Here is an 18,737-nt window from a genome sequence, read left to right on the forward strand (position 1 = left end):
TAAACCCAAACTATTTATTGTGGTTTGGGCACTTTTTTGGGTGATTTTTTTTAAATGCATTTTTTGATGCGGTTTTAAAGCATATCTCCCACTTTCATTGAAAAAGGTGAAATCCACACAAAAATAATAGAAATGCTGTGGATTCCGAAATCTGCGCAGCAGGTCAATTTACGCACCTAAGAAAAAAATAAATAAAGTGTACATGAGATTTGTCTAATGTCGTACTGTACTGTTGCTGGTGCTGTATTACGCTGTGGTTTTTCCAAAAACAAAATCTGTGCAGAAAAAATTTGCATAATCGGCGCCGTGTGTAGCCATCCTAAAGGGGTTTTCTGGGAATAACTTAACAAGGGATTTTTTAGCAAGTGCCTGCAGCGTGAAACAGAAGTCATACTTTTCTGCTCTACGCAGTTCTGGTCCTCTGCGGCGCTGCCCCCTTTCTCTCCATCTTCCGAGGTAATGTAGCCACAAGCAGCATGCCACTGCTAAAGGCAGTCATTGGCTGGAGCGGTGTATGTGACCATAGAGTGTGAATGACCGGAATATGGAGACAACGAATAAAGTGCGGAGGACCAGAGCAGGCGAGTACGAATCTTCTGTTTCAGGGGGCAGGCTGTGGGCACTTGCTAATAATCCATTATCCCCCCTTTAAGAAGCCCATACACCTTCAATAGCTGGCGGCCAACATTTCTTCCTCTTCACTCCTCCGTACACCTGAGAGGAGCGTCCTTATTATGAGTGTGGAGTGGGAGGAAAGCCACTGCTACACACCTGACAGTGACCTATCTCTCTCTGAGAACAGAATGACGGGCATGTTGAAATTCAAGATGCCCAATCCTTTTTTTTTGTCAAATAGATTTCTATTACATTTTGATAATGTCCTTTACTGGAGGGTGCTGGGGGGCTATGTCTTGTCTTGTATAGTCAATCTGTGTCATCTCCTCTGCCAGCCACTTGTTTTCTGCCCCTGCTGAAACAGACTAATACTCCAATGATCCAGTTGTTGCAAAGTACTGTATTAGAAGCCAATCTGAATGCTGCAGGGTGTCTACTTTCAGAAAAAATATGCAGTAGGTTTGGATTATCTGTTTGGGGCTTATATGGCCGTATTCACACCCTACAACTGAACTCTTTTAGGGTCCATTCACACGTCCGTTTTTTCTTTCCTGATCTGTTCCGTTTTTTGCGGAACAGATCAGGACCAGATCTGGACCCATTCATTTTCAATGGGTCCTGGAAAAAATCGGACAGCACAATGTGTGCTGTCCGTTTCCGTTGTTCCGTTCCGCATGTCCGTTTAAATATAAAACATGTCCTATTCTTTTCCGCAAAATTTGGATCCTGGTACAATACAAAGTCAATGGATCCGCAAAAAACGGAAGACATTCGGATGTCATTCCGTATGTCATCCGTTTTATACGGAATCCGTTCCTGGAAACACATAACCAATTTTTTTTATTATTATTTTTTTCAATTTTTTTTCAAAGAAATCCAAACAACTTTATTTGATTATTGAAATTCATACATGTTTCCGTTTTTTGCGGATCCGCAAAAAACGGATGACATACGGAAACATTTTCAGGAACAACGGATCCGCAAAAAACGGACTGAAAATAGGAAAATACTGACGTGTGAATGTAGCCTTAAAGGAATGGAAAACATATTTTCCTACAGCACATCAAATTATTATACAGTATCTTGCGTAAATACACGTCCCAGAATGCAAGCTCTTTATAGACCATGGGGGGGGATTTATCAAAACTAATGTAAAGGAAAACTGGCTTAGTTGTCCATAGCAGCCAATCGGATTTTCTTTGGAAAATGAAAGGTGGAATGTGATTGGTTGCAATGGGCAACTAAGCCAGTTTTCCTTTACATCAGTTTTAATAAATTTCCCCCAATGAGCCGACAGGGATTGATGTTGGTGTTCAACTTGCAGAATTCTGATTGCAGCTCTGGGCTATAATACACTTTGTAATTCTGTATAATTAAAGGGTCTTGCCATCACTTCACAGAACCACTGAAGTGTATTGAAAGTTGGAAATTGAATAATGAAGCTTGTAAAATAGCTTTGCTCTGACCAGCACCTGCTTGTTTCTGCAGATTGCCTCATTTCATCTCCGCACATTTTGTTATTAAGCTAAGCCACGTGACGGCTCCTTGAGAGATCCAATTATGAGCTGCTGACAAGTAGAGATGGAAGCGATATGATATTGGCTGAGCAGTGTACCGACATGGAATGTGTTCCATTTTCTCTGAAATGGCTGCTGTTCACTGTGCGAGGAGTTGGCCATCTGTAGTTTATACTTCATTTGTCATAACATCACAGCTTAAGGGACCCCACTGCAAGGTCACCTGGCATCCATGACGTGCACCGCAAGTGACATCTCGGCCTATCTCAGGATAAAACAAGAGCAGGAATGATAAACAGCCGCAGCATTAACATAACAAATTATGCTTGTTACTCCTCAGATCAACAGTGTTGACTTTGGCACAAACAAAAAAAATTGCTGTGTTTTCCTCCTCTTTAAACCCTTGGCACTTGTTTATTTTCTCTCTGCTTTTTGTTAGTAATCCACGGGCAGGTCTTAAATCAAGTCTCTTTTTCGAAGCGCAGCATTCAGTAGTTTATTTCTAGTTAACCCCCTTTTCAGACCACGGCAGTTGGCGTGCGCATTCCGCTCTAATATTCTGTGTTGGCATTTGTTTTTATTGTTTTGTTATTTTATTATTGGCTGTTTAGCTGAGCAACTCTTTGTGGTTGTTAAGTGTTTGTATTACCGCACCTGATTGTAGCTCAGAGACAAATGACTTACTGCGCTTTGGCAGGCGAGCAGGCAGGTGCTTCTAATTCGCAGACCAGATGGTTTGCAGATACTTTGCACATTGACACCAGGACTTTACATTGCACGCTCTGCTCTAGGGTACTCAGAGCAACGAATGACTTCCTCTTCTGCGTGAATATCTTCTGTTGCACTAGGAGGAATAATAATAATAGCATTTATTTATATAGTGCCACCATATTCCGCAGCGCTTTCCAAATTCATAGAGTTCATATACAAACAAAAGTAACTGGCTAATATGCAACGGAAACACTAGGCGCTCACAAGAGGTTACAAGCTATGAGGAATTGGGGGTGACACATAAGGTAGTTGATTGTGATAAGTAGGATTTGAGCCATTATTGAACTGACAGGAGTGGTGCTGGCCGATCTGCTTCGGGTTTGGGACTGCTAGAGGATTGAGTTTAGGCTAGAGGAGTTGGTGGGGGAAAGGTTTAGTCGGGGAATAGTCAGTTTAGGTAGCTTGATAAGCCTGTCTGAAAAGATGTGTTTTTAAGGCACGTTTGAAGGTGGAGAAGTTGTGAATTGACCTAATATTCCGGGGCAGAATATTCCAAAGAGTAGGTGCAGCTCGAGAAAAGAAGATGGGAGTGAGAGGTACGAATTATGGAGGTTATTAATCTTAGGTCGCTAACAGAACGGAGAGTACGAGTAGGGTGGTAGATGGAGATGGAGGAGATGTATAGAGGTGCAGCACTGTGGAGAGCTTTGTGGGTGAGGGTGAGAAGTTTGAACTGTATTCTGTGGTGGATGGGCAACCAGTGAAGTGACTGGCACAGACTAGTAGCATCAGTGTAGCGGTTGGTTGGATGGATAGATGAGCCGGTCTGCAGTATTTAGAACAGACTGAAGGGGGGAGAGTTTAGTGAGACGGAGACCAATTAGTAATGCGTTGCAGTAGTCAAGACGAGAATGAATCAAGGCAGCAACAAGAGTTTTTGCCGTTTCCACCGTAAGAAAAGGGTGGATTCTAGCGATATTCTTGAGGTGCAGACGACAAGAGCGTGTAAGTGATTGAATATGGGGAACAAAGGAAAGATCAAAAGTCAAATGTGGCCCCAAGACAGCGGGCATGTTGCACAGGAGTTATGATAGTGCTGCAGACTGAAATTGAAATATCAAGTTTAGGTGAGTTAGTAGATGGGGGGGAAAGACAAGAAGTTTAGTTTTTGAGAGGTTCAGTTTTAGATACAGAGAGGACATGATGTTAGAGACAGCTGCCAGACAATTACTGGTATTTTGGAGTAAAGCAGGGGTAATATCAGGGGATGAAGTGTATAGTTGGGTGTCGTCATCATAGAGATTATATAGAGAGCCAAATCTACTGATAGTCTGTCCGATGGGGGCTGTATAGAGGGAGAAGAGTAGAGGACCTAGTACTGAGCCCTGAGGAACTCGGACATCCACAGGAAGAGGAGAAGAGCCAGCGAATGATACACTAAAGGAGCAGCCAGAGAGATAGGAAGAGAACCAAGAGAGAGCAATGTCCTTGAGGCCAATTGAGTGGAGCATGGTGAGGAGGAGTTTATGGTCTACGGTATCAAATGCTACAGAGAGAGCCAGCAGAATCAGTAGAGAATAGTCACTATTTATTTTTGCTGTTAGGAGATTGTTAGACACTTTAATAAGGGGAGTTTCTGTAGAGTAAAGAGGGCGAAAGGCAGATTGTAAGGGGTCAAGAAGAGAGTTTGCAGAGAGATAGCTTATTAAGCGAGAGTAGACAAGACGTTCAAGGAGTTTAGAGATGAAGGGGAGGTTAGAAACAGGTCGGTAGTTAGCAGCACAGGTCTGGTCAAGAGATGGTTTCTTAATTAGTGGGGTTATAATAGAGTGTTTGAAAGAGGAGGGAAAGATACCAGAAGAGAGAGGTTAAAAATTGTAGTTCGGTGAGTGATGACAGCCGGGGAGAGGGACTGGAGGAGGTGTGATGGAATAGGATCACTGCTACAGGTTGTGGGTTGAGAAGAAGAGAAAAGCCTGGAGACTTTCTTCTGTTATAGGGTCAAAAGAGGATCGAGAGCATGTGGAGAAATTGGAGGGAGGAGGATTGAAATTATATGGGGACTGGGAGATTTCCTGTTGGATACTGCCAATCTTGTCTCTGAAGTAAGTGGTCATGACATCAGCGCAGAGGTCAGTGATATCTGGAACTTTAGGGCTTAGAAGGGAATGAAAAGTGTCAAAGAGTCGTTTTGGGTTATTTGAGAGAGGTGAAATACTTTTGTTTGGCAATGTTGAGAGCCGAATTGTATATTTTGAGCATAAATTTATAATGGAGGAAGTCTGCTGATATTCGCTATTTTCTCCATAAGTGTTTCAGGTGTGCCAAGGTTGACGTGTTCTGTGTCGAGAGGGTCGGATTTATATTGGAGCAACTTCATCTAGGGTGGTTTTGAGGGTCTTGTTGTAATGATTGGCAGCCAAGTCTGGACGGGGGAGGGAAGTGATTGGGGTAAGAGCTAGTTGTAGGGTATGTGGGGGATTAGCTCTTTTCCAGGGTCATTCTCACAGATACCTTGCCAGACAACAGATTCTCGTGTCCAAACAGTGTATTTATTTTAACACCAGCACACACAAAACAATACAAATGAACACCTGCCCGTCTAGGCTCTCACTAAACATAAATAATTTCCCTACCTCAGCTAAAGTGCCGTTCACACCCTGTTAACCAACATGCGGCTTTTCCAGCCTCTCAGGTAGTATCAAGTCCAGTACCTTTGGGGGTAGGGGTCTAGCAGTCCTCCCAACTCTGACCTAGTGACCCTACTTTCCCCGGCGTCACTGCATCCCCCAAAGTCCAGCCTATCACCTGCGATCACCTCAGGTAAAAGGGAATACCCGTGCCGGAAGGGTGTGGACTGGCAGCTCCCTCTACCAAGCCTAACTGCCAGTCCAAGTAAAATCCAGCCCAGAAAATGTTTACAAAACTGCAAACTATGCTTTTGCTAAGACCACTGCCAATCTCTGGATTTTATCTGTCTCACCGATCTGAGGTACCCGAGTGGGACAGCACGCCTTCCAGCACTGTACACCTTACCACATATCCCCCCCTTTGTTCACACCTGTGGGGGTGAACACTTGTAATACCTGGATGCTCATAAGAAGGCATCCGCTGCACACCTTTCCCTTTATTTTTCCACACCCATGCCAGCAGAGCTTGGTTTATTATTAAAACTGACTTTCTGCCTAATAGATATTGTCTAAGAGACTCCAGTGTCCATGTGACAGGCAGACCCTCTCTTTCTATTCTTTGACCTCGCTCTCCCTTTATTTTACACCACTGCTTCAGCAGAGCATGTTTCTTACTGCTCGCTCCTTTTCCACGTATCTGGACCACTTTCCATTATTCTCAGCAGGGGTTTCCTCGGGTTTGGGGGCAGCGCTTCAGAGTTTTCAGTGTCTTCATTGGCTTTTCCCACTTCGGCAGTCGCTCCTTCCGCCTTAAAGGGAACCTGTCACCGGGATTTTGTGTATAGAGCCGAGGACATGGGTTGCTAGATGGACGCTAGTACATCTGCAATACCTAGTCCCCATAGCTCTGTGTGCTTTTATTGTGTAAAAAACCCGATTTGATACATATGCAAATTAACCTGAGATGAGTCCTGTCCCTGACTCATCTCACATACAGGACTCGTCTCAGGTTAATTTGCATATGTATCAAATCCGTTTTTTTTTACACAATAAAAGCACACAGAGCTATGGGGGCTGGGTATTGCGGATGTGCTGGCGGCGATCTAGCAACTCATGTCCTCAGCTCTATACACAAAATCCAGGTGACAGGTTCCCTTTAACTTTGGTCTCTGGAACATCCGAGGATTTCTCCCATTTCAAGACCTCGGCCTTAGCTTCTTCAGCCTCAAATTTTTGGGCGTCTCCATTCACTTTATTAGCCTTTTCATCCTTCACGGACATGGCATCATATCCTTGCCTTCTCAACTCCTCTTTCTCATCAAGGTCGGAGGCACTGGGGACATCGGGATCTTCACCAGACTTGTCACCTTCTGGCAATCCCTCCAGAGGTTCACCCAGGATATTGTTTCCCAATCATTTAGGCTCTAGGAGAGCCAACTCGCAGTAGTAGACAGGATCCGCATACTGGTCTCCCATCTCCTCGTATTCGTTCCCCAGCAGGCTGCTGGCTACTTGGACGGCTTTGCAGGCGGAGGGGACATCTTTCGGGACCAGGTCCTGGCTACCCCCTGCCATGTGTTCTTGGCCTCTGCATTCACATCAGCCCCATCAACGGGCTCACCAGAAAGATCTTCCGTCTTCTCTGACTCGGTCGGCACCACAGCGCCACCATCTCCAGATCCCTTCTTAACAGGCTCTGGCCTAGGCTTCTCCAACTCAGACGTTCTTCCCAACCTCATCCTTTGAGCTTATAAGATCATCCATCTCTGCTCTGAGTTGCCTGTTAAGGCCCCTCAAACTCATCTCGCTCCTCTTGCGTTTCTTCAAGGGCTCTAGCCAAGGAGAGGGCCTTGGTCTCTCTTTCCCGAGCATCCACCTTTGCTTGGTGATGTTCCTCGGCATATCGGGCCAAGATTTATTTCTCTTCAGCCCGGAGCCGGACAAGACATTTTTTGCACCAGTTTGTTGGAAGCACCCCTCTCTTGGGCCTCCTGGTTCAACTGCTCCTCGCTGGGTTCTGTGGCAGCAGATATAGGAGTATGACGATTCTTTTCCAGAGACCCTGTGGGGGTTCCACTCCGAGTCCCTTCAAGCACTTTATCGGTGTCTATCGCAGTTTTCTGTATTTCTTTCTGGGTCTCCTCCCTTGACCCCTCTGCAGCCTTCTTCGATAACTCTGTGAAGACAGCTAGTCTCTTCTTTATCAGATCTAGGGACCGTATAGAGAGGGAGGAATTGCTTGCAGCTGTACCGACAAGTTGAGTCATTTACCACGGCCTGGGTATGGGTCTCAGACACTATGCTTAAGTCTCCCCACTTAACTTTCGTCATGTCAGATACAACTGTCATCTGGTCGCTACTAGTAACCACCTCAACTTCACAAGACTTCGACCTGGTAGCTTCCCACTAGTGTGATTATTAATGCTGACCTCTAGGAGCACTGCCGAGTTAATCCCCCCCCCGGGACATTACTTTATTGACCATAAAACACTGTGGAGACTGCATGTCCACCTCTGGTACGTGTGGTACACCCTCTAGGACTGCTTCCCGTTCTTGCACGTTCACCAGAGTGCTCCACTCGGGGCTCACGACATTTATCTGCACTTCTGCATCATTCACATGTTTTCCACCAGGGGGGTGCTATTCCCCTGATCACATCCCGCAACGAAAAAGGCATGTCATCATCATCACATATTTCACCTGACATCACATTTTCATTATGCCTTTCTTCAAACTTGGCACAGTCGCTTTGCACCTTTATCAGCACCATTGTTTTCAATAGGCAATATTCTTTCCCCATGGTGGTCAATGTGCAGCTCCCTTAGACCTTTATTAAACGGGCAAGTACAGGTTCTGCAGGAGTTTCGTCACTATATGCAGAAGTGTCTACCTTACCCCACAACAACGAAACAATATCACAGCCAAACATCACGTCATATATGAACATATTTGTAACATCAGGTCCACAAGACCCAGTAACATAGTAACATAGTAACATAGTAACATAGTACATAAGGCCGAAAAAAGACATTTGTCCATCCAGTTCGGCCTGTTATCCCGCAAGTTGATCCAGAGGAAGACCCCTCTCTAGTAGCTATAGCCTGTAATATTATTAAGCTCCAGAAATACGTCCAGGCCCCTCTTGAATTCCTTTATTGTACTCACCATCACCACCTCCTCAGGCAGAGAGTTCCATATTCTCACTGCTCTTACCGTAAAGAATCCTTTTCTATGTTTGTGTACAAACCTTCTTTCCTCCAGGCGCAGAGGATGTCCCCTCGTCACAGTCACAGTCCTGGGGATAAATAGCTGATGGGATAGATCTCTGTACTGACCCTTGATATATTTATACATATTAATTAGATCTCCCCTCAGTCGTCTTTTTTCTAAAGTGAATAACTCTAATTTTGATAATCTTTCAGGGTACTGTAGTTGCCCCATTCCAGTTATTACTTTAGTTGCCCTCCTCTGGACCTTCTCCAGCTCTGCTATGTCTGCCTTGTTTACAGGAGCCCAGAACTGTACACAGTACTCCATGTGTGGTCTGACTAGCGATTTGTAAAGTGGTAGGACTATGTTCTTATCACGGGAATCTATGCCCCTTCTGATGCAACCCATTATCTTGTTGGCCTTGGCAGCAGCTGCCTGACACTGGTTTTTGCAGCTTAGTTTGCTGTTTATTAAAATTCCTAGATCCTTTTCCATGTCAGTGTTACCGAGTGTTTTACCATTTAGTATGTACGGTTGACTTGCATTTTTCCTTCCCATGTGCATAACTTTACATTTATCAGTGTTAAACCCCATCTGCCACTTATCTGCCCAAGCCTCCAGTCTATCCAGATCCCTCTGTAGTAGTATACTGGAGACTCCCCCTCAGTGAGAACCACTTGCTCAGGCTCTCTTTCAGGTGCCTGGTTCACATTATAGGTCACACCACTTTCATCTATCTTGCACCCGGGCTCACTAACCATAGAACCCTGGGGAGACTGCTTATCTGCACCTAGTACATGTGGTACACCTTCTAGCATTGCCTCACTTTCAATCAACATCTGAACCACATATACAATTAAACCAGCAGGGGTAGCTTTTTTCCAGAAAAATGAAACACCTGCAAAGGAAAAGGGGTGTAATAATTATCACTTAATTTACATAACTTCACATTTTCATTAGGCAATGCAGATAACTTGGCACCATTGATTCTAGTTGTCACTTCAGTCCCACATCCGGTGGGAACTATTTGACAGTCCTTTTTAATCGCAGGTCTGTCCATCATATTTACCATTATACCAGTCTTAGTTTTCAGTATCGTGCTACCCATTACCCGGGCTAGCATAGGGTCTCACAACCCCGAGCCTAGCCTTGATCCCGGGCATTTTGGGCAACACAATACTCTTCTCCCCTGCAGATTCCAGCGAGGGAGCAACCGCAACAGGCTTACCCGCCTGTTCAGACACTGCGGTTTCCACATAGACACATCCCCTTGCAACAGTTCCTTGCCTCTGGGACTTACCACCTCACGGCCCAGCAGGTAGCAATTGTCGTCGGCGTACTGTCCCGGAATCGGCCAGCCCAATAAATACAGGAATGTTCTTACCGCCTGACGTTGCGGATTCGGCAGTCTCTGGAGATGAAGATATCCCAAGATCACATCTACCGAGACCTCCAGCCTTCTCTGGGTTCCTGGTACCACGACCACCGGCAGACTCCTATCTGCAGCCATTGCTACTGGAAACCACGGACGGTCACTCCAGGCACACCCTTTAGGACCTTGTACACAATCACAGGAAATACAGGCACTCCTACGAGCTGCACCGCTCTCCCCCTTTTTGTCTTGCCGACGGTTGCCCTGGGCAATGGCATAAATCCGCTTTTCCTCTGGAAATCCAGGCACACCGCTGACACCTTGGACGTTTACAGCGTTGGAGAATTTGTCTTGCGGGCCCACTGCAATTGCGTCCTCAACGCCTCCCGCTCTACATCAAAGCACACCATTTCACTGGGGCCACAACCCAGCTCCTTGGCCAGGTTTTCTAGCTGTTTGATATGCTGCCATCATCTGGCATATTCCGTCATGAAAGTCACTTTAACAGACATTTCGGCAACCAAGTCCACTTAGCCAGAACTAACCCCCCCCCCCCCCCCCCAAAAAAAAATATATATATGTTTTTATTTTTTTCACAAGTCAGTCTCTTTTTTAGCAGGGACGCTTGCCCGCATCTGACACCAATTGTAGGGGATTAGCTCTTTTCCAGGGTCCAAACAGTGTATTTATTTTAACACCAGCACACACAAAACAATACAAATGAACACCTGCCTGTCTGGGCTCTCGCTAAACATAAATAATTTCCCTACCTTAGCTAAAGAGCCGTTCACACCCTGTTAACCAACATGCGGCTTTTCCAGCCTCTCAGGTAGTATCAAGTCCAGTACCTTTGGGGGTAGGGGTCTAGCAGTCCTCCCGACTCTGACCTAGTGACCCTACTTTGCCAGGCGTCACTGCATCACCCAAAGTCCAGGCTATCGCCTAGCCTCGTGGCCCCTCAGCCTCCCCTGCTGAGACCACTCCAAACCTCTGCAGGTCTGTGGTCTCGGATAACCCACTTGGAGGTGCTTTTTCGCAGCCTTATTAGAGCAGGCCTCCCCTGTGATCACCTCAGGTAAAAGGGAATACCTGTGCCGGAAGGGTGTGGACTGACAGCTCCCTCTACCAAGACTAACTGCCAGTCCAAGTAAAATCCAGCCCAGAAACTGTCTCAGCAAACTATGCTTTTGCTGAGACCACTGCCACTCTCTGGATTTTATCTGTCTCACCCATCTGAAGTACCCGAGTGGGACAACACACCTTCCAGCACTGTACACCTTACCACAGGTGTTGATAAGTTCCTGGCAGTTAATGGTGTGTAGTTTTCTATAAATGTGAAAAGTAGGATTGCCATGAGAAAAGTGAGAAGTCTTTATGGTAAATGAAAGAAGATTGTGATCAGAAAGTGGGAAGGATAAGTTACTAAAGTTTGAGACTGAGCAATGACGGAAGAAGACTAGATTAAGTATTTTGCCCTGTTCATGCGTGGCAGAGGAAGTAAGTTGGGATAGGCCAAGAGAGGAGATTAAAGAAAGAAAGTGAGCTGCTGATGGGGAGTTAGGATCATCAATGGGGATATTAAAATCACCCATAATAAGAGTTGGTAATTCAGAAGATAGGAAGTGAGGAAGCCAAGCTGCAAAGTGATCCAGAAATTGGTGGGGGGAGCCTGGGGGGTGATAGACAACTGCAACTCTCAGGAGATATGGATGGAAGAGTCTAATGGTGTGAACCTCAAAAGGGGGGAATGTGAGAGAGGGTACAGGGGGAATGACCTCTAATGTGCACTGTGGAGAAAGTAGTATGCCTACTCCTCCACCGTGCCTGTCATCAGGTCTGGTTCTGGAGTATCTCAGCACTGGATTTCTTCTCTGTAGTGACGGGTCATTTTCCACCACAGCAAAGAACTTGGAACACATGTGGTTTTATCGTTAAAGTTGATCCACGTGTGTATGTTTGGTTGCATAAAATCAGGTGACCTGTCGATCAGTTTTATTGTGAATCCACGTTAGAATGGGAAAATCGAACAATTTGTGCGGCTTCCATCAAGGTATGGTCATCGTTTATAGACGTGCCAGGGCCAGCATTTCAAAAGCTGCCGACCTTGTGGGGTTTCTCATGCAATCGTGTATACCAATTATAAAATTATTTATCTGTCTCATTTTTTTACAGCACAGAAACCTGACATTTTAACAGGGGTGTGTAGACTTTTTATATCCACTGTTTATATATATATATATATATGACCAAAATGGCGGCATTAGCCATGATAAACAGGAGATATCACTGTTAGAGATTGAGTCGGGAATAAGCGCAGGTAATACCTGCTTTTACTTTCAATTGCATTCACTGCATCCGAATTTCTAACAGAGATATCTTCCCATGTAGTGAAGATAATACTAGCTGCTGCCAAACCAGAGATATGAGCAGCTAAAGCAGCCCCCCCCTCCCCTCCTTTTTAGTCTGGAGGAAAATGAGGGAGCAGCTGCAGAGCTGACAGGCTGCCGAAGGAATTAAAAATAGTATAAAATATATAGAAATGTGTTATTATCATCACTATACTGACCCATATAAAAAGTTATTTATACCACACAGTGAATAAATTCCACCAAATATTGTTAAAATAGCTGTTTTTTTCTTTCCCCTAAAAATAAAATAATAAGTTATTTACTACACTATATATACCCCAAAATGGTTCCTAAAAAAACTACAACTAATCCCACAAAATAAAAAATGAATTTAGAAGAAAAAAATTAGTTATGACTAGTAGAACACAAAGGGGGAAAATATTATTGGTCCTTACGGCTAAAATTGTCACTAAAGGGTTAAAATGCAATAGTGTCCCCTGAGTTGTGCGCCAATAAGATTTACAGCAGACACATATTAAAAATCTACAATAAAAAAGTGACATTTTTGGGAGGGTTTTTCCAATTTTAATGTGACTGTTGAGGTTATGGAGGTATTTTCTCTAAGGCTGGGCTTATACATTGCAGGATTTTACCACATGGTTTTACAAGTAAAGTGCGTTTTCCAAACCTGTAAAAGCCACACAGCGAAAAATCACATTGCAGTTTGGCCACGCAGCTCAATCCTGCAACATGGCAAACCCAGCCTTTGAGGTATTTCAGCTAAGGGAGAATACATACGTAATATACTGCCATACAGAGGCATCATACTCATGACATGGAGGTACAGCTCTGATATAAGGCGTCAGACTACAGGAATAGGTGAAGTAATACAGGCTATTGCTGTTATCTGTGCAGAGCTTGCCTATGTGCTACTTATTGTTCTCCAGATATATTGCAGTGCAGCTCATAAATCATGCTTGTTATGTAATGTAATAGAATAAGGCCGCATTCACACATACGTGGATTTTCACGGACCACGGTCCGTGAAAACTCGTCCTGCTGAGTGCACGGCGTCATTGGTTGCTGTGACGCCGTGCGCTTTGTGCTGCCGCCGCTGTATAGTTATGATCTATACGAGTGTATTACTGTACAGCGGCGTCGGCACGAAGTGCACGGCATCATGGCAACCAATGACGCCGTGCACTCAGCAGGACTGCAGGATGGATTTTCACGGACTGTGGTCCACGTGTGTGTGAATGCGGCCTAAATTGTATGGGGTAGTTTTTCCTCCCATCTTCCTGAACTGTCTGTTATAGCAGGACTGGGTAAAGGCATTCTTTTGTAAGCCATCACCCTTGAGCCATTGTATATATCATAATCCTGTAATATTGCACTTATTATCTCGTATACCATGGAGTTCCTTGGCACAGCAGATATGTTTTTGTTGGGCCAGTATGCTTGCAGGCATTAACCCTCTTTACATTGCCAGAGCCTAATTTGGCTGTGAAAGGAGTGAGATTTATATGACCCTCTTGGTAATTGACTGCACTACTTAACTGCAGTAGATTTAAGCATTTGTTTGCACCACATTGTTTGGAAACCATTCACTTAGTATAGAAAGCCTCTCCTCTGCCTTATGTCAAGATCCCAATCTTTAGACACACTTGGAATTGGCTCCCAGCAGCGATCCTCCCTCACACTCTCTCATTTCACAGTTGTTGATGTGACTGCAGGATAAAGCTGTTATTCAAGACTTCATTTCCAGCTCTCCTCCTAATCCACTAAACAGGGAATTATGTCCGCTGGGTTCTGGGAGGCTCTTTTTAATCTAAAGCAATGAAAACTCTTTGCCGAGTGTGTGCTCCCAATTATACCAAATTTAAACAAGGGATCTTGTATATTTCTTTCTGCTTTAGATTGTTAGCTGAAGTGGTTCCTGTCTCCTCACACCTGGTTCTTATTTTCCATGCTCAAGACATAGCTTATTTGTATCTTACTTACTAAGCCCCCAATGTACAGTTGGTAAATTGATGGTCAAAGGAACCAATAACAGAAACTTGTATTTTTTCAACATATTAATACCAATTACAAGCTGGCCCCATGTAAGAATGTTCCTTCCGCTTTAAGGAAACTGTTATTAGGTCTTTAAGGCCACCCACACGCAGCCACCATATTTCATTTATCTTGCTATTTGATGTCGCTTTTTTCACACTCAAAGGAGGACCTGTTCATCCTGAGCTTTTTGGTTCACTAGTATAATACAGAACTATCCGACTCCCGTTCATTCATGCTGTGAGTCTTCTATTTGGGAGATCCCGAATTTCCATGCAGATATTTCAGATGCACAGCTTGTCCCATCATCTGTATTCTTCTTGTATTTTGCCTGTCAATGGATCCTATAAAAATATGTAACTTTGTATGTCCTTCTGTGTTTGATCAATAATGTATGCGGGAGGGGGGGGCTATATGAAAAATCAATGATGGCACCAAAAAGGTTAAAATCAACATAAACATGAATAAGGATAAAACAGATTTTCATTTGTACAAAGCTAACTAAAAAATAGTCAAATAAATTATAAACAAAATCTTTTATATAGTAAGAGAACTCTGGGAAAAACTATTATTTTGAGTATTTGAATAAGTCATAGCATGTTATATTCACTGTATATGCAGACGTCTTGTAACTTGATGTTTTCTTACTCTTTTCTTAATCAGGACAAGGACCAATATGCCCATTTGGAAGATGGGCAGTATTCACAGTATCAAGGTCACAACTCCTTCCGCGAGAAGTATTTTAGCGGCTTAACAAAGAGAATTGCGAGAGAAGAGCGAGCCAGGGCTGAAGGGCAGAACTGTTGCGATTTTGGGGCGCAACAGGGTGTCTGACGTCAAGAGTTTGACGGTATTTTAAATACAGTTCATCTCATGGTCGCAGCTGAAATTTCAGTCTTGAATGGTTCTGAAAAACTTCTACATCTAAGCCATCTTCCTTCTTACTTTTCCTAAACAGGTCTCGGGCAAGGTACTTGGGAGCCACACAGTGAGGTTACATGCTTCACTCCGTTCTGATGAGGATCCCCAGGATTGGTGGAAATAAGCATGTTTGCTGTATGTTATACATATGAGTACAGACTGTCGAAAGAATGCAACAGCGTGGCTGACATTGTTTGCCAAGGGCTCCTGTTACTTGTCACCTGCTTTTGACCTGGTGTCAGCCAACCACCATGCAGGGTTATGAAGGGGTTAAGCTAATATCGAACGGTTTCATATTCATTTGGAGGACTGCAAGGTCTCTGGTTTACATTCTGGTATTTTATTGTATATAAACCTGCGCTCTGTATTTATAGTCTTTTTAATGGGAATTAGCACCGCTAAGTGGCCACAGAGCTGGAGCTCACTGGCTGCCGCGTCTGTCTTTCACAGAAGGAAGTTGCATGTTTGCTTTTCAGTCTCCAACCTCTGGAATTCGTTCTTCACATGTAAGGGTGATGAAGTGTCCCTCATTAGGGAGATTGCCTTCATTTGTTATTGTTTGTAATTGATCCGCATTAAACGCACACAATCTCGCTTTGTCTAGTTACAACAGCGTTGCATGCAATGGTCCTTTTGTGGTTTGTTATGGGTCTGACCCTGGCCAGTTACGTTAAGCCCAGAGGACTCGACTGAGGCTTTGGAAGGCGATGGCATTCTGTTGAGCCTGTCCACATCTGAAGCTCATCTGTTCTTTCTCATTTGTTTTTACATTCCTACAGTCCGGCTCTCTCTTAAGACAACTGAATTTATGTTGTTGTTTTTTCTTCCTTTTATTACTCACAACCTAAAAGACTTTTTTTTGTGGAGCCATAACAAATAGGCGTGTGACTCCTCTTGCGTCTGCACTGAGATGTTCTCGTTTGAAATTGAAGCTGTGTTTAGACTTTTATGTTTCTTTATTTTTGTTGGGTGTAACACTTTGCTGATTCTACCTTGTCACCCTTGGGAAGACAACTGTAAAGATGAATCACTAATACATGTGGTCAGCAAGACCTTTCTCCTTCCACACTCAAGCCGGAGGTGAAAAGGACGTGAAGAACTCCAGCACCAACCGCTATTGCACCGTGTACTGATGATGTATTCTGTGCAAGCATGGGAAAAAGGAAGTAAATGGCACATGGAATGAAGTGTTCCTGGAAACCAGACCATTCATCAAGTAACCGCCTATTTCTTTGGGAGCTGTCTGCTTCAATATTTATCATTGGACTTTTATATGGATTTTTACATGGGACTGCCTGGTATTTCTGTCCATTTTTAAACTGAATCTCATCTCAAAGTTTGATGTAAATAAAGTACATTGCTATTGGTTGAACTTGTAGTTATAGTGTGGCTGTCAAGGAGGAATTTGGGGTAGATAATAAGAACATAAGCTCACACCTGCACTGACAACGATTATGGGCTGTTATGAATACGATTGAACTCCTGAGTTTGATATCAGATTGCACTTGTTTACAAAATGCCATCAGTTGGATTCAGATAACAGTGAAAGCTTAATTCTGGAACGGAAATAATTTCTTTATCACTAAGGCCTCCTGCACACAAATGTGTGCGCCCCGTCCACGATCCACCCTTTCCGCAAAAAGATAGGACATTTTCTATCTTTTTGCGTAACGGAAGCACGGGATGAAACCCCACAGTAGTGCGTCCGTAGGGTTCCGTTCTGCACCATTCTGCATCTCCGGATTTGCAGACCCATCGAAGTGAATGAGTCAGCATCCGTGATGCGGAATCCCCACGGAACGGCGCCCATGTATTGCAGATCCGCTTATGCGGTCCGCAATACGGCAACAGGCAGCACACGTTCGTGTGCAGGAGGCCTACAACGGCAAAAACTGCTATAAGTCTAATACAAACCACATATTGTGATTCTGCAATATGGCATCCCTAGTCTGCTTTAAAGAGGCTCTGTCAGCATGATCAACCCTATTAAACCTGGCATACAGCTTGGTAGGGTTCATCATGCTGATTAAAATTATACCTTTCTTTTGTCTGTATGCTAAACAGCTGCAGAGATATATATATTTTTTTTTCATATGCACATGAGCACTTTGGGGCACCAGGAGATAAATCTTTGGAGCACTGCATTGTAACACCCCTGTGTTCCGCACACCACCCTCTCCCCTTGATTGACAGGGCTAGACATCAACATGCTAAGGGCAGAGCTGTGTCCTGGCATGTATAGATCATATACACTGCTTAGTGTTGCCACCTTACCACATTGAGATATGCTTAGAAAGCTAATATACATATTACTGCTTTATTCATAGGCACAATATATGATTATAAAGATACCATTAATCTGTGTTATCTTTCTAAGCAGAGAAAAACCATTAGTCTCTATGTGGAAAGGCTGTAGCTCAGCAGTAAGTGCTTAGCCTTGCATGTGGATATCCTAAGTTCAAGTCCCAGAAGGGACTTATATATATTTTTCTGTTATTTTTTTCTTATTTAACCCCTTAAGGACCCTGCCATATTTCACCTTAACTACCTCAGGACCGCCGTACGCAGGATCGCGTCCTGACGGCGGCCCTGCTCTTCTGGGTGGACGCATATACGCGTCCTCCCGCGAGAGCCGAGATTTCCTGTGAACGCGCGCGCACAGGAACGGAAGGTAAGCGAGTGGATCTCCAGCCTGCCAGCGGCGATCGCTCGCTGGCAGGCTGGAGATCCGAATTTTTTAACCCCTAACAGGTATATTAGACGCTGTTTTCATAACAGCGTCTAATATACCTCCTACCTGGTCCTCTGGTGGTCCCTTTTGTTAGGATCGACCACCAGAGGACTCAGGTAGGTCAGTACAGTCGCACCAAACACCACACTACACTACACCCCCCCGTCACTTATTAACCCCTTATAAACCCCTGATCACCCATGATCACCCTAAATAAACTCCCTGATCACCCCCCTGTCATTGATCACCGCCCTGTCATTGATCACCCCCCTGTCAGGCTCCGTTCAGACGTCCGTATGATTTTTACGGATCCACGGATACATGGATCGGATCCGCAAAAAGCATACGGACGTCTGAATGGAGCCTTACAGGGGGGTGATCAATGACAGGCGGGTGATCACCCATATACACTCCCTGATCACCCCCTGTCATTGATCACCCCCCTGTCATTGATCACCCCCCTGTCAGGCTCCATTCAGACATCCGCATGATTTTTTACGGATCCATGGATACATGGATCGGATCCGCAAAACACATGCGGACGTCTGAATGGAGCCTTACAGGGGGTGATCAATGACAGGCGGGTGATCACCCATATACACTCCCTGATCACCCCCCTGTCATTGATAA

The 18,737-nt window shown here is 44.4% G+C and overlaps 1 protein-coding gene across 3 annotated transcripts in view; it reads left to right on the forward strand.

The window, feature by feature from the left end:
- Positions 1 to 16,748, forward strand: part of TRMT11 (tRNA methyltransferase 11 homolog) — a 77,406-nt gene extending 60,658 nt beyond the window's left edge. For all 3 annotated transcript variants that reach the window (XM_044289114.1, XM_044289115.1, XM_044289116.1), the window contains 2 exons: positions 15,119 to 15,305; positions 15,414 to 16,748. In XM_044289114.1, the coding sequence (XP_044145049.1) occupies positions 15,119 to 15,289 (171 nt within the window). In that variant the 3' untranslated portion in view covers positions 15,290 to 15,305; positions 15,414 to 16,748. The remainder of the gene's footprint in view (positions 1 to 15,118; positions 15,306 to 15,413) is intronic.
- The last annotated feature ends 1,989 nt before the right edge of the window (positions 16,749 to 18,737 follow it).

The sequence above is a fragment of the Bufo gargarizans genome, chromosome 4 (genome assembly GCF_014858855.1).
Source record: "Bufo gargarizans isolate SCDJY-AF-19 chromosome 4, ASM1485885v1, whole genome shotgun sequence".
NCBI classification, from domain to species: Eukaryota; Metazoa; Chordata; class Amphibia; order Anura; family Bufonidae; genus Bufo; species Bufo gargarizans.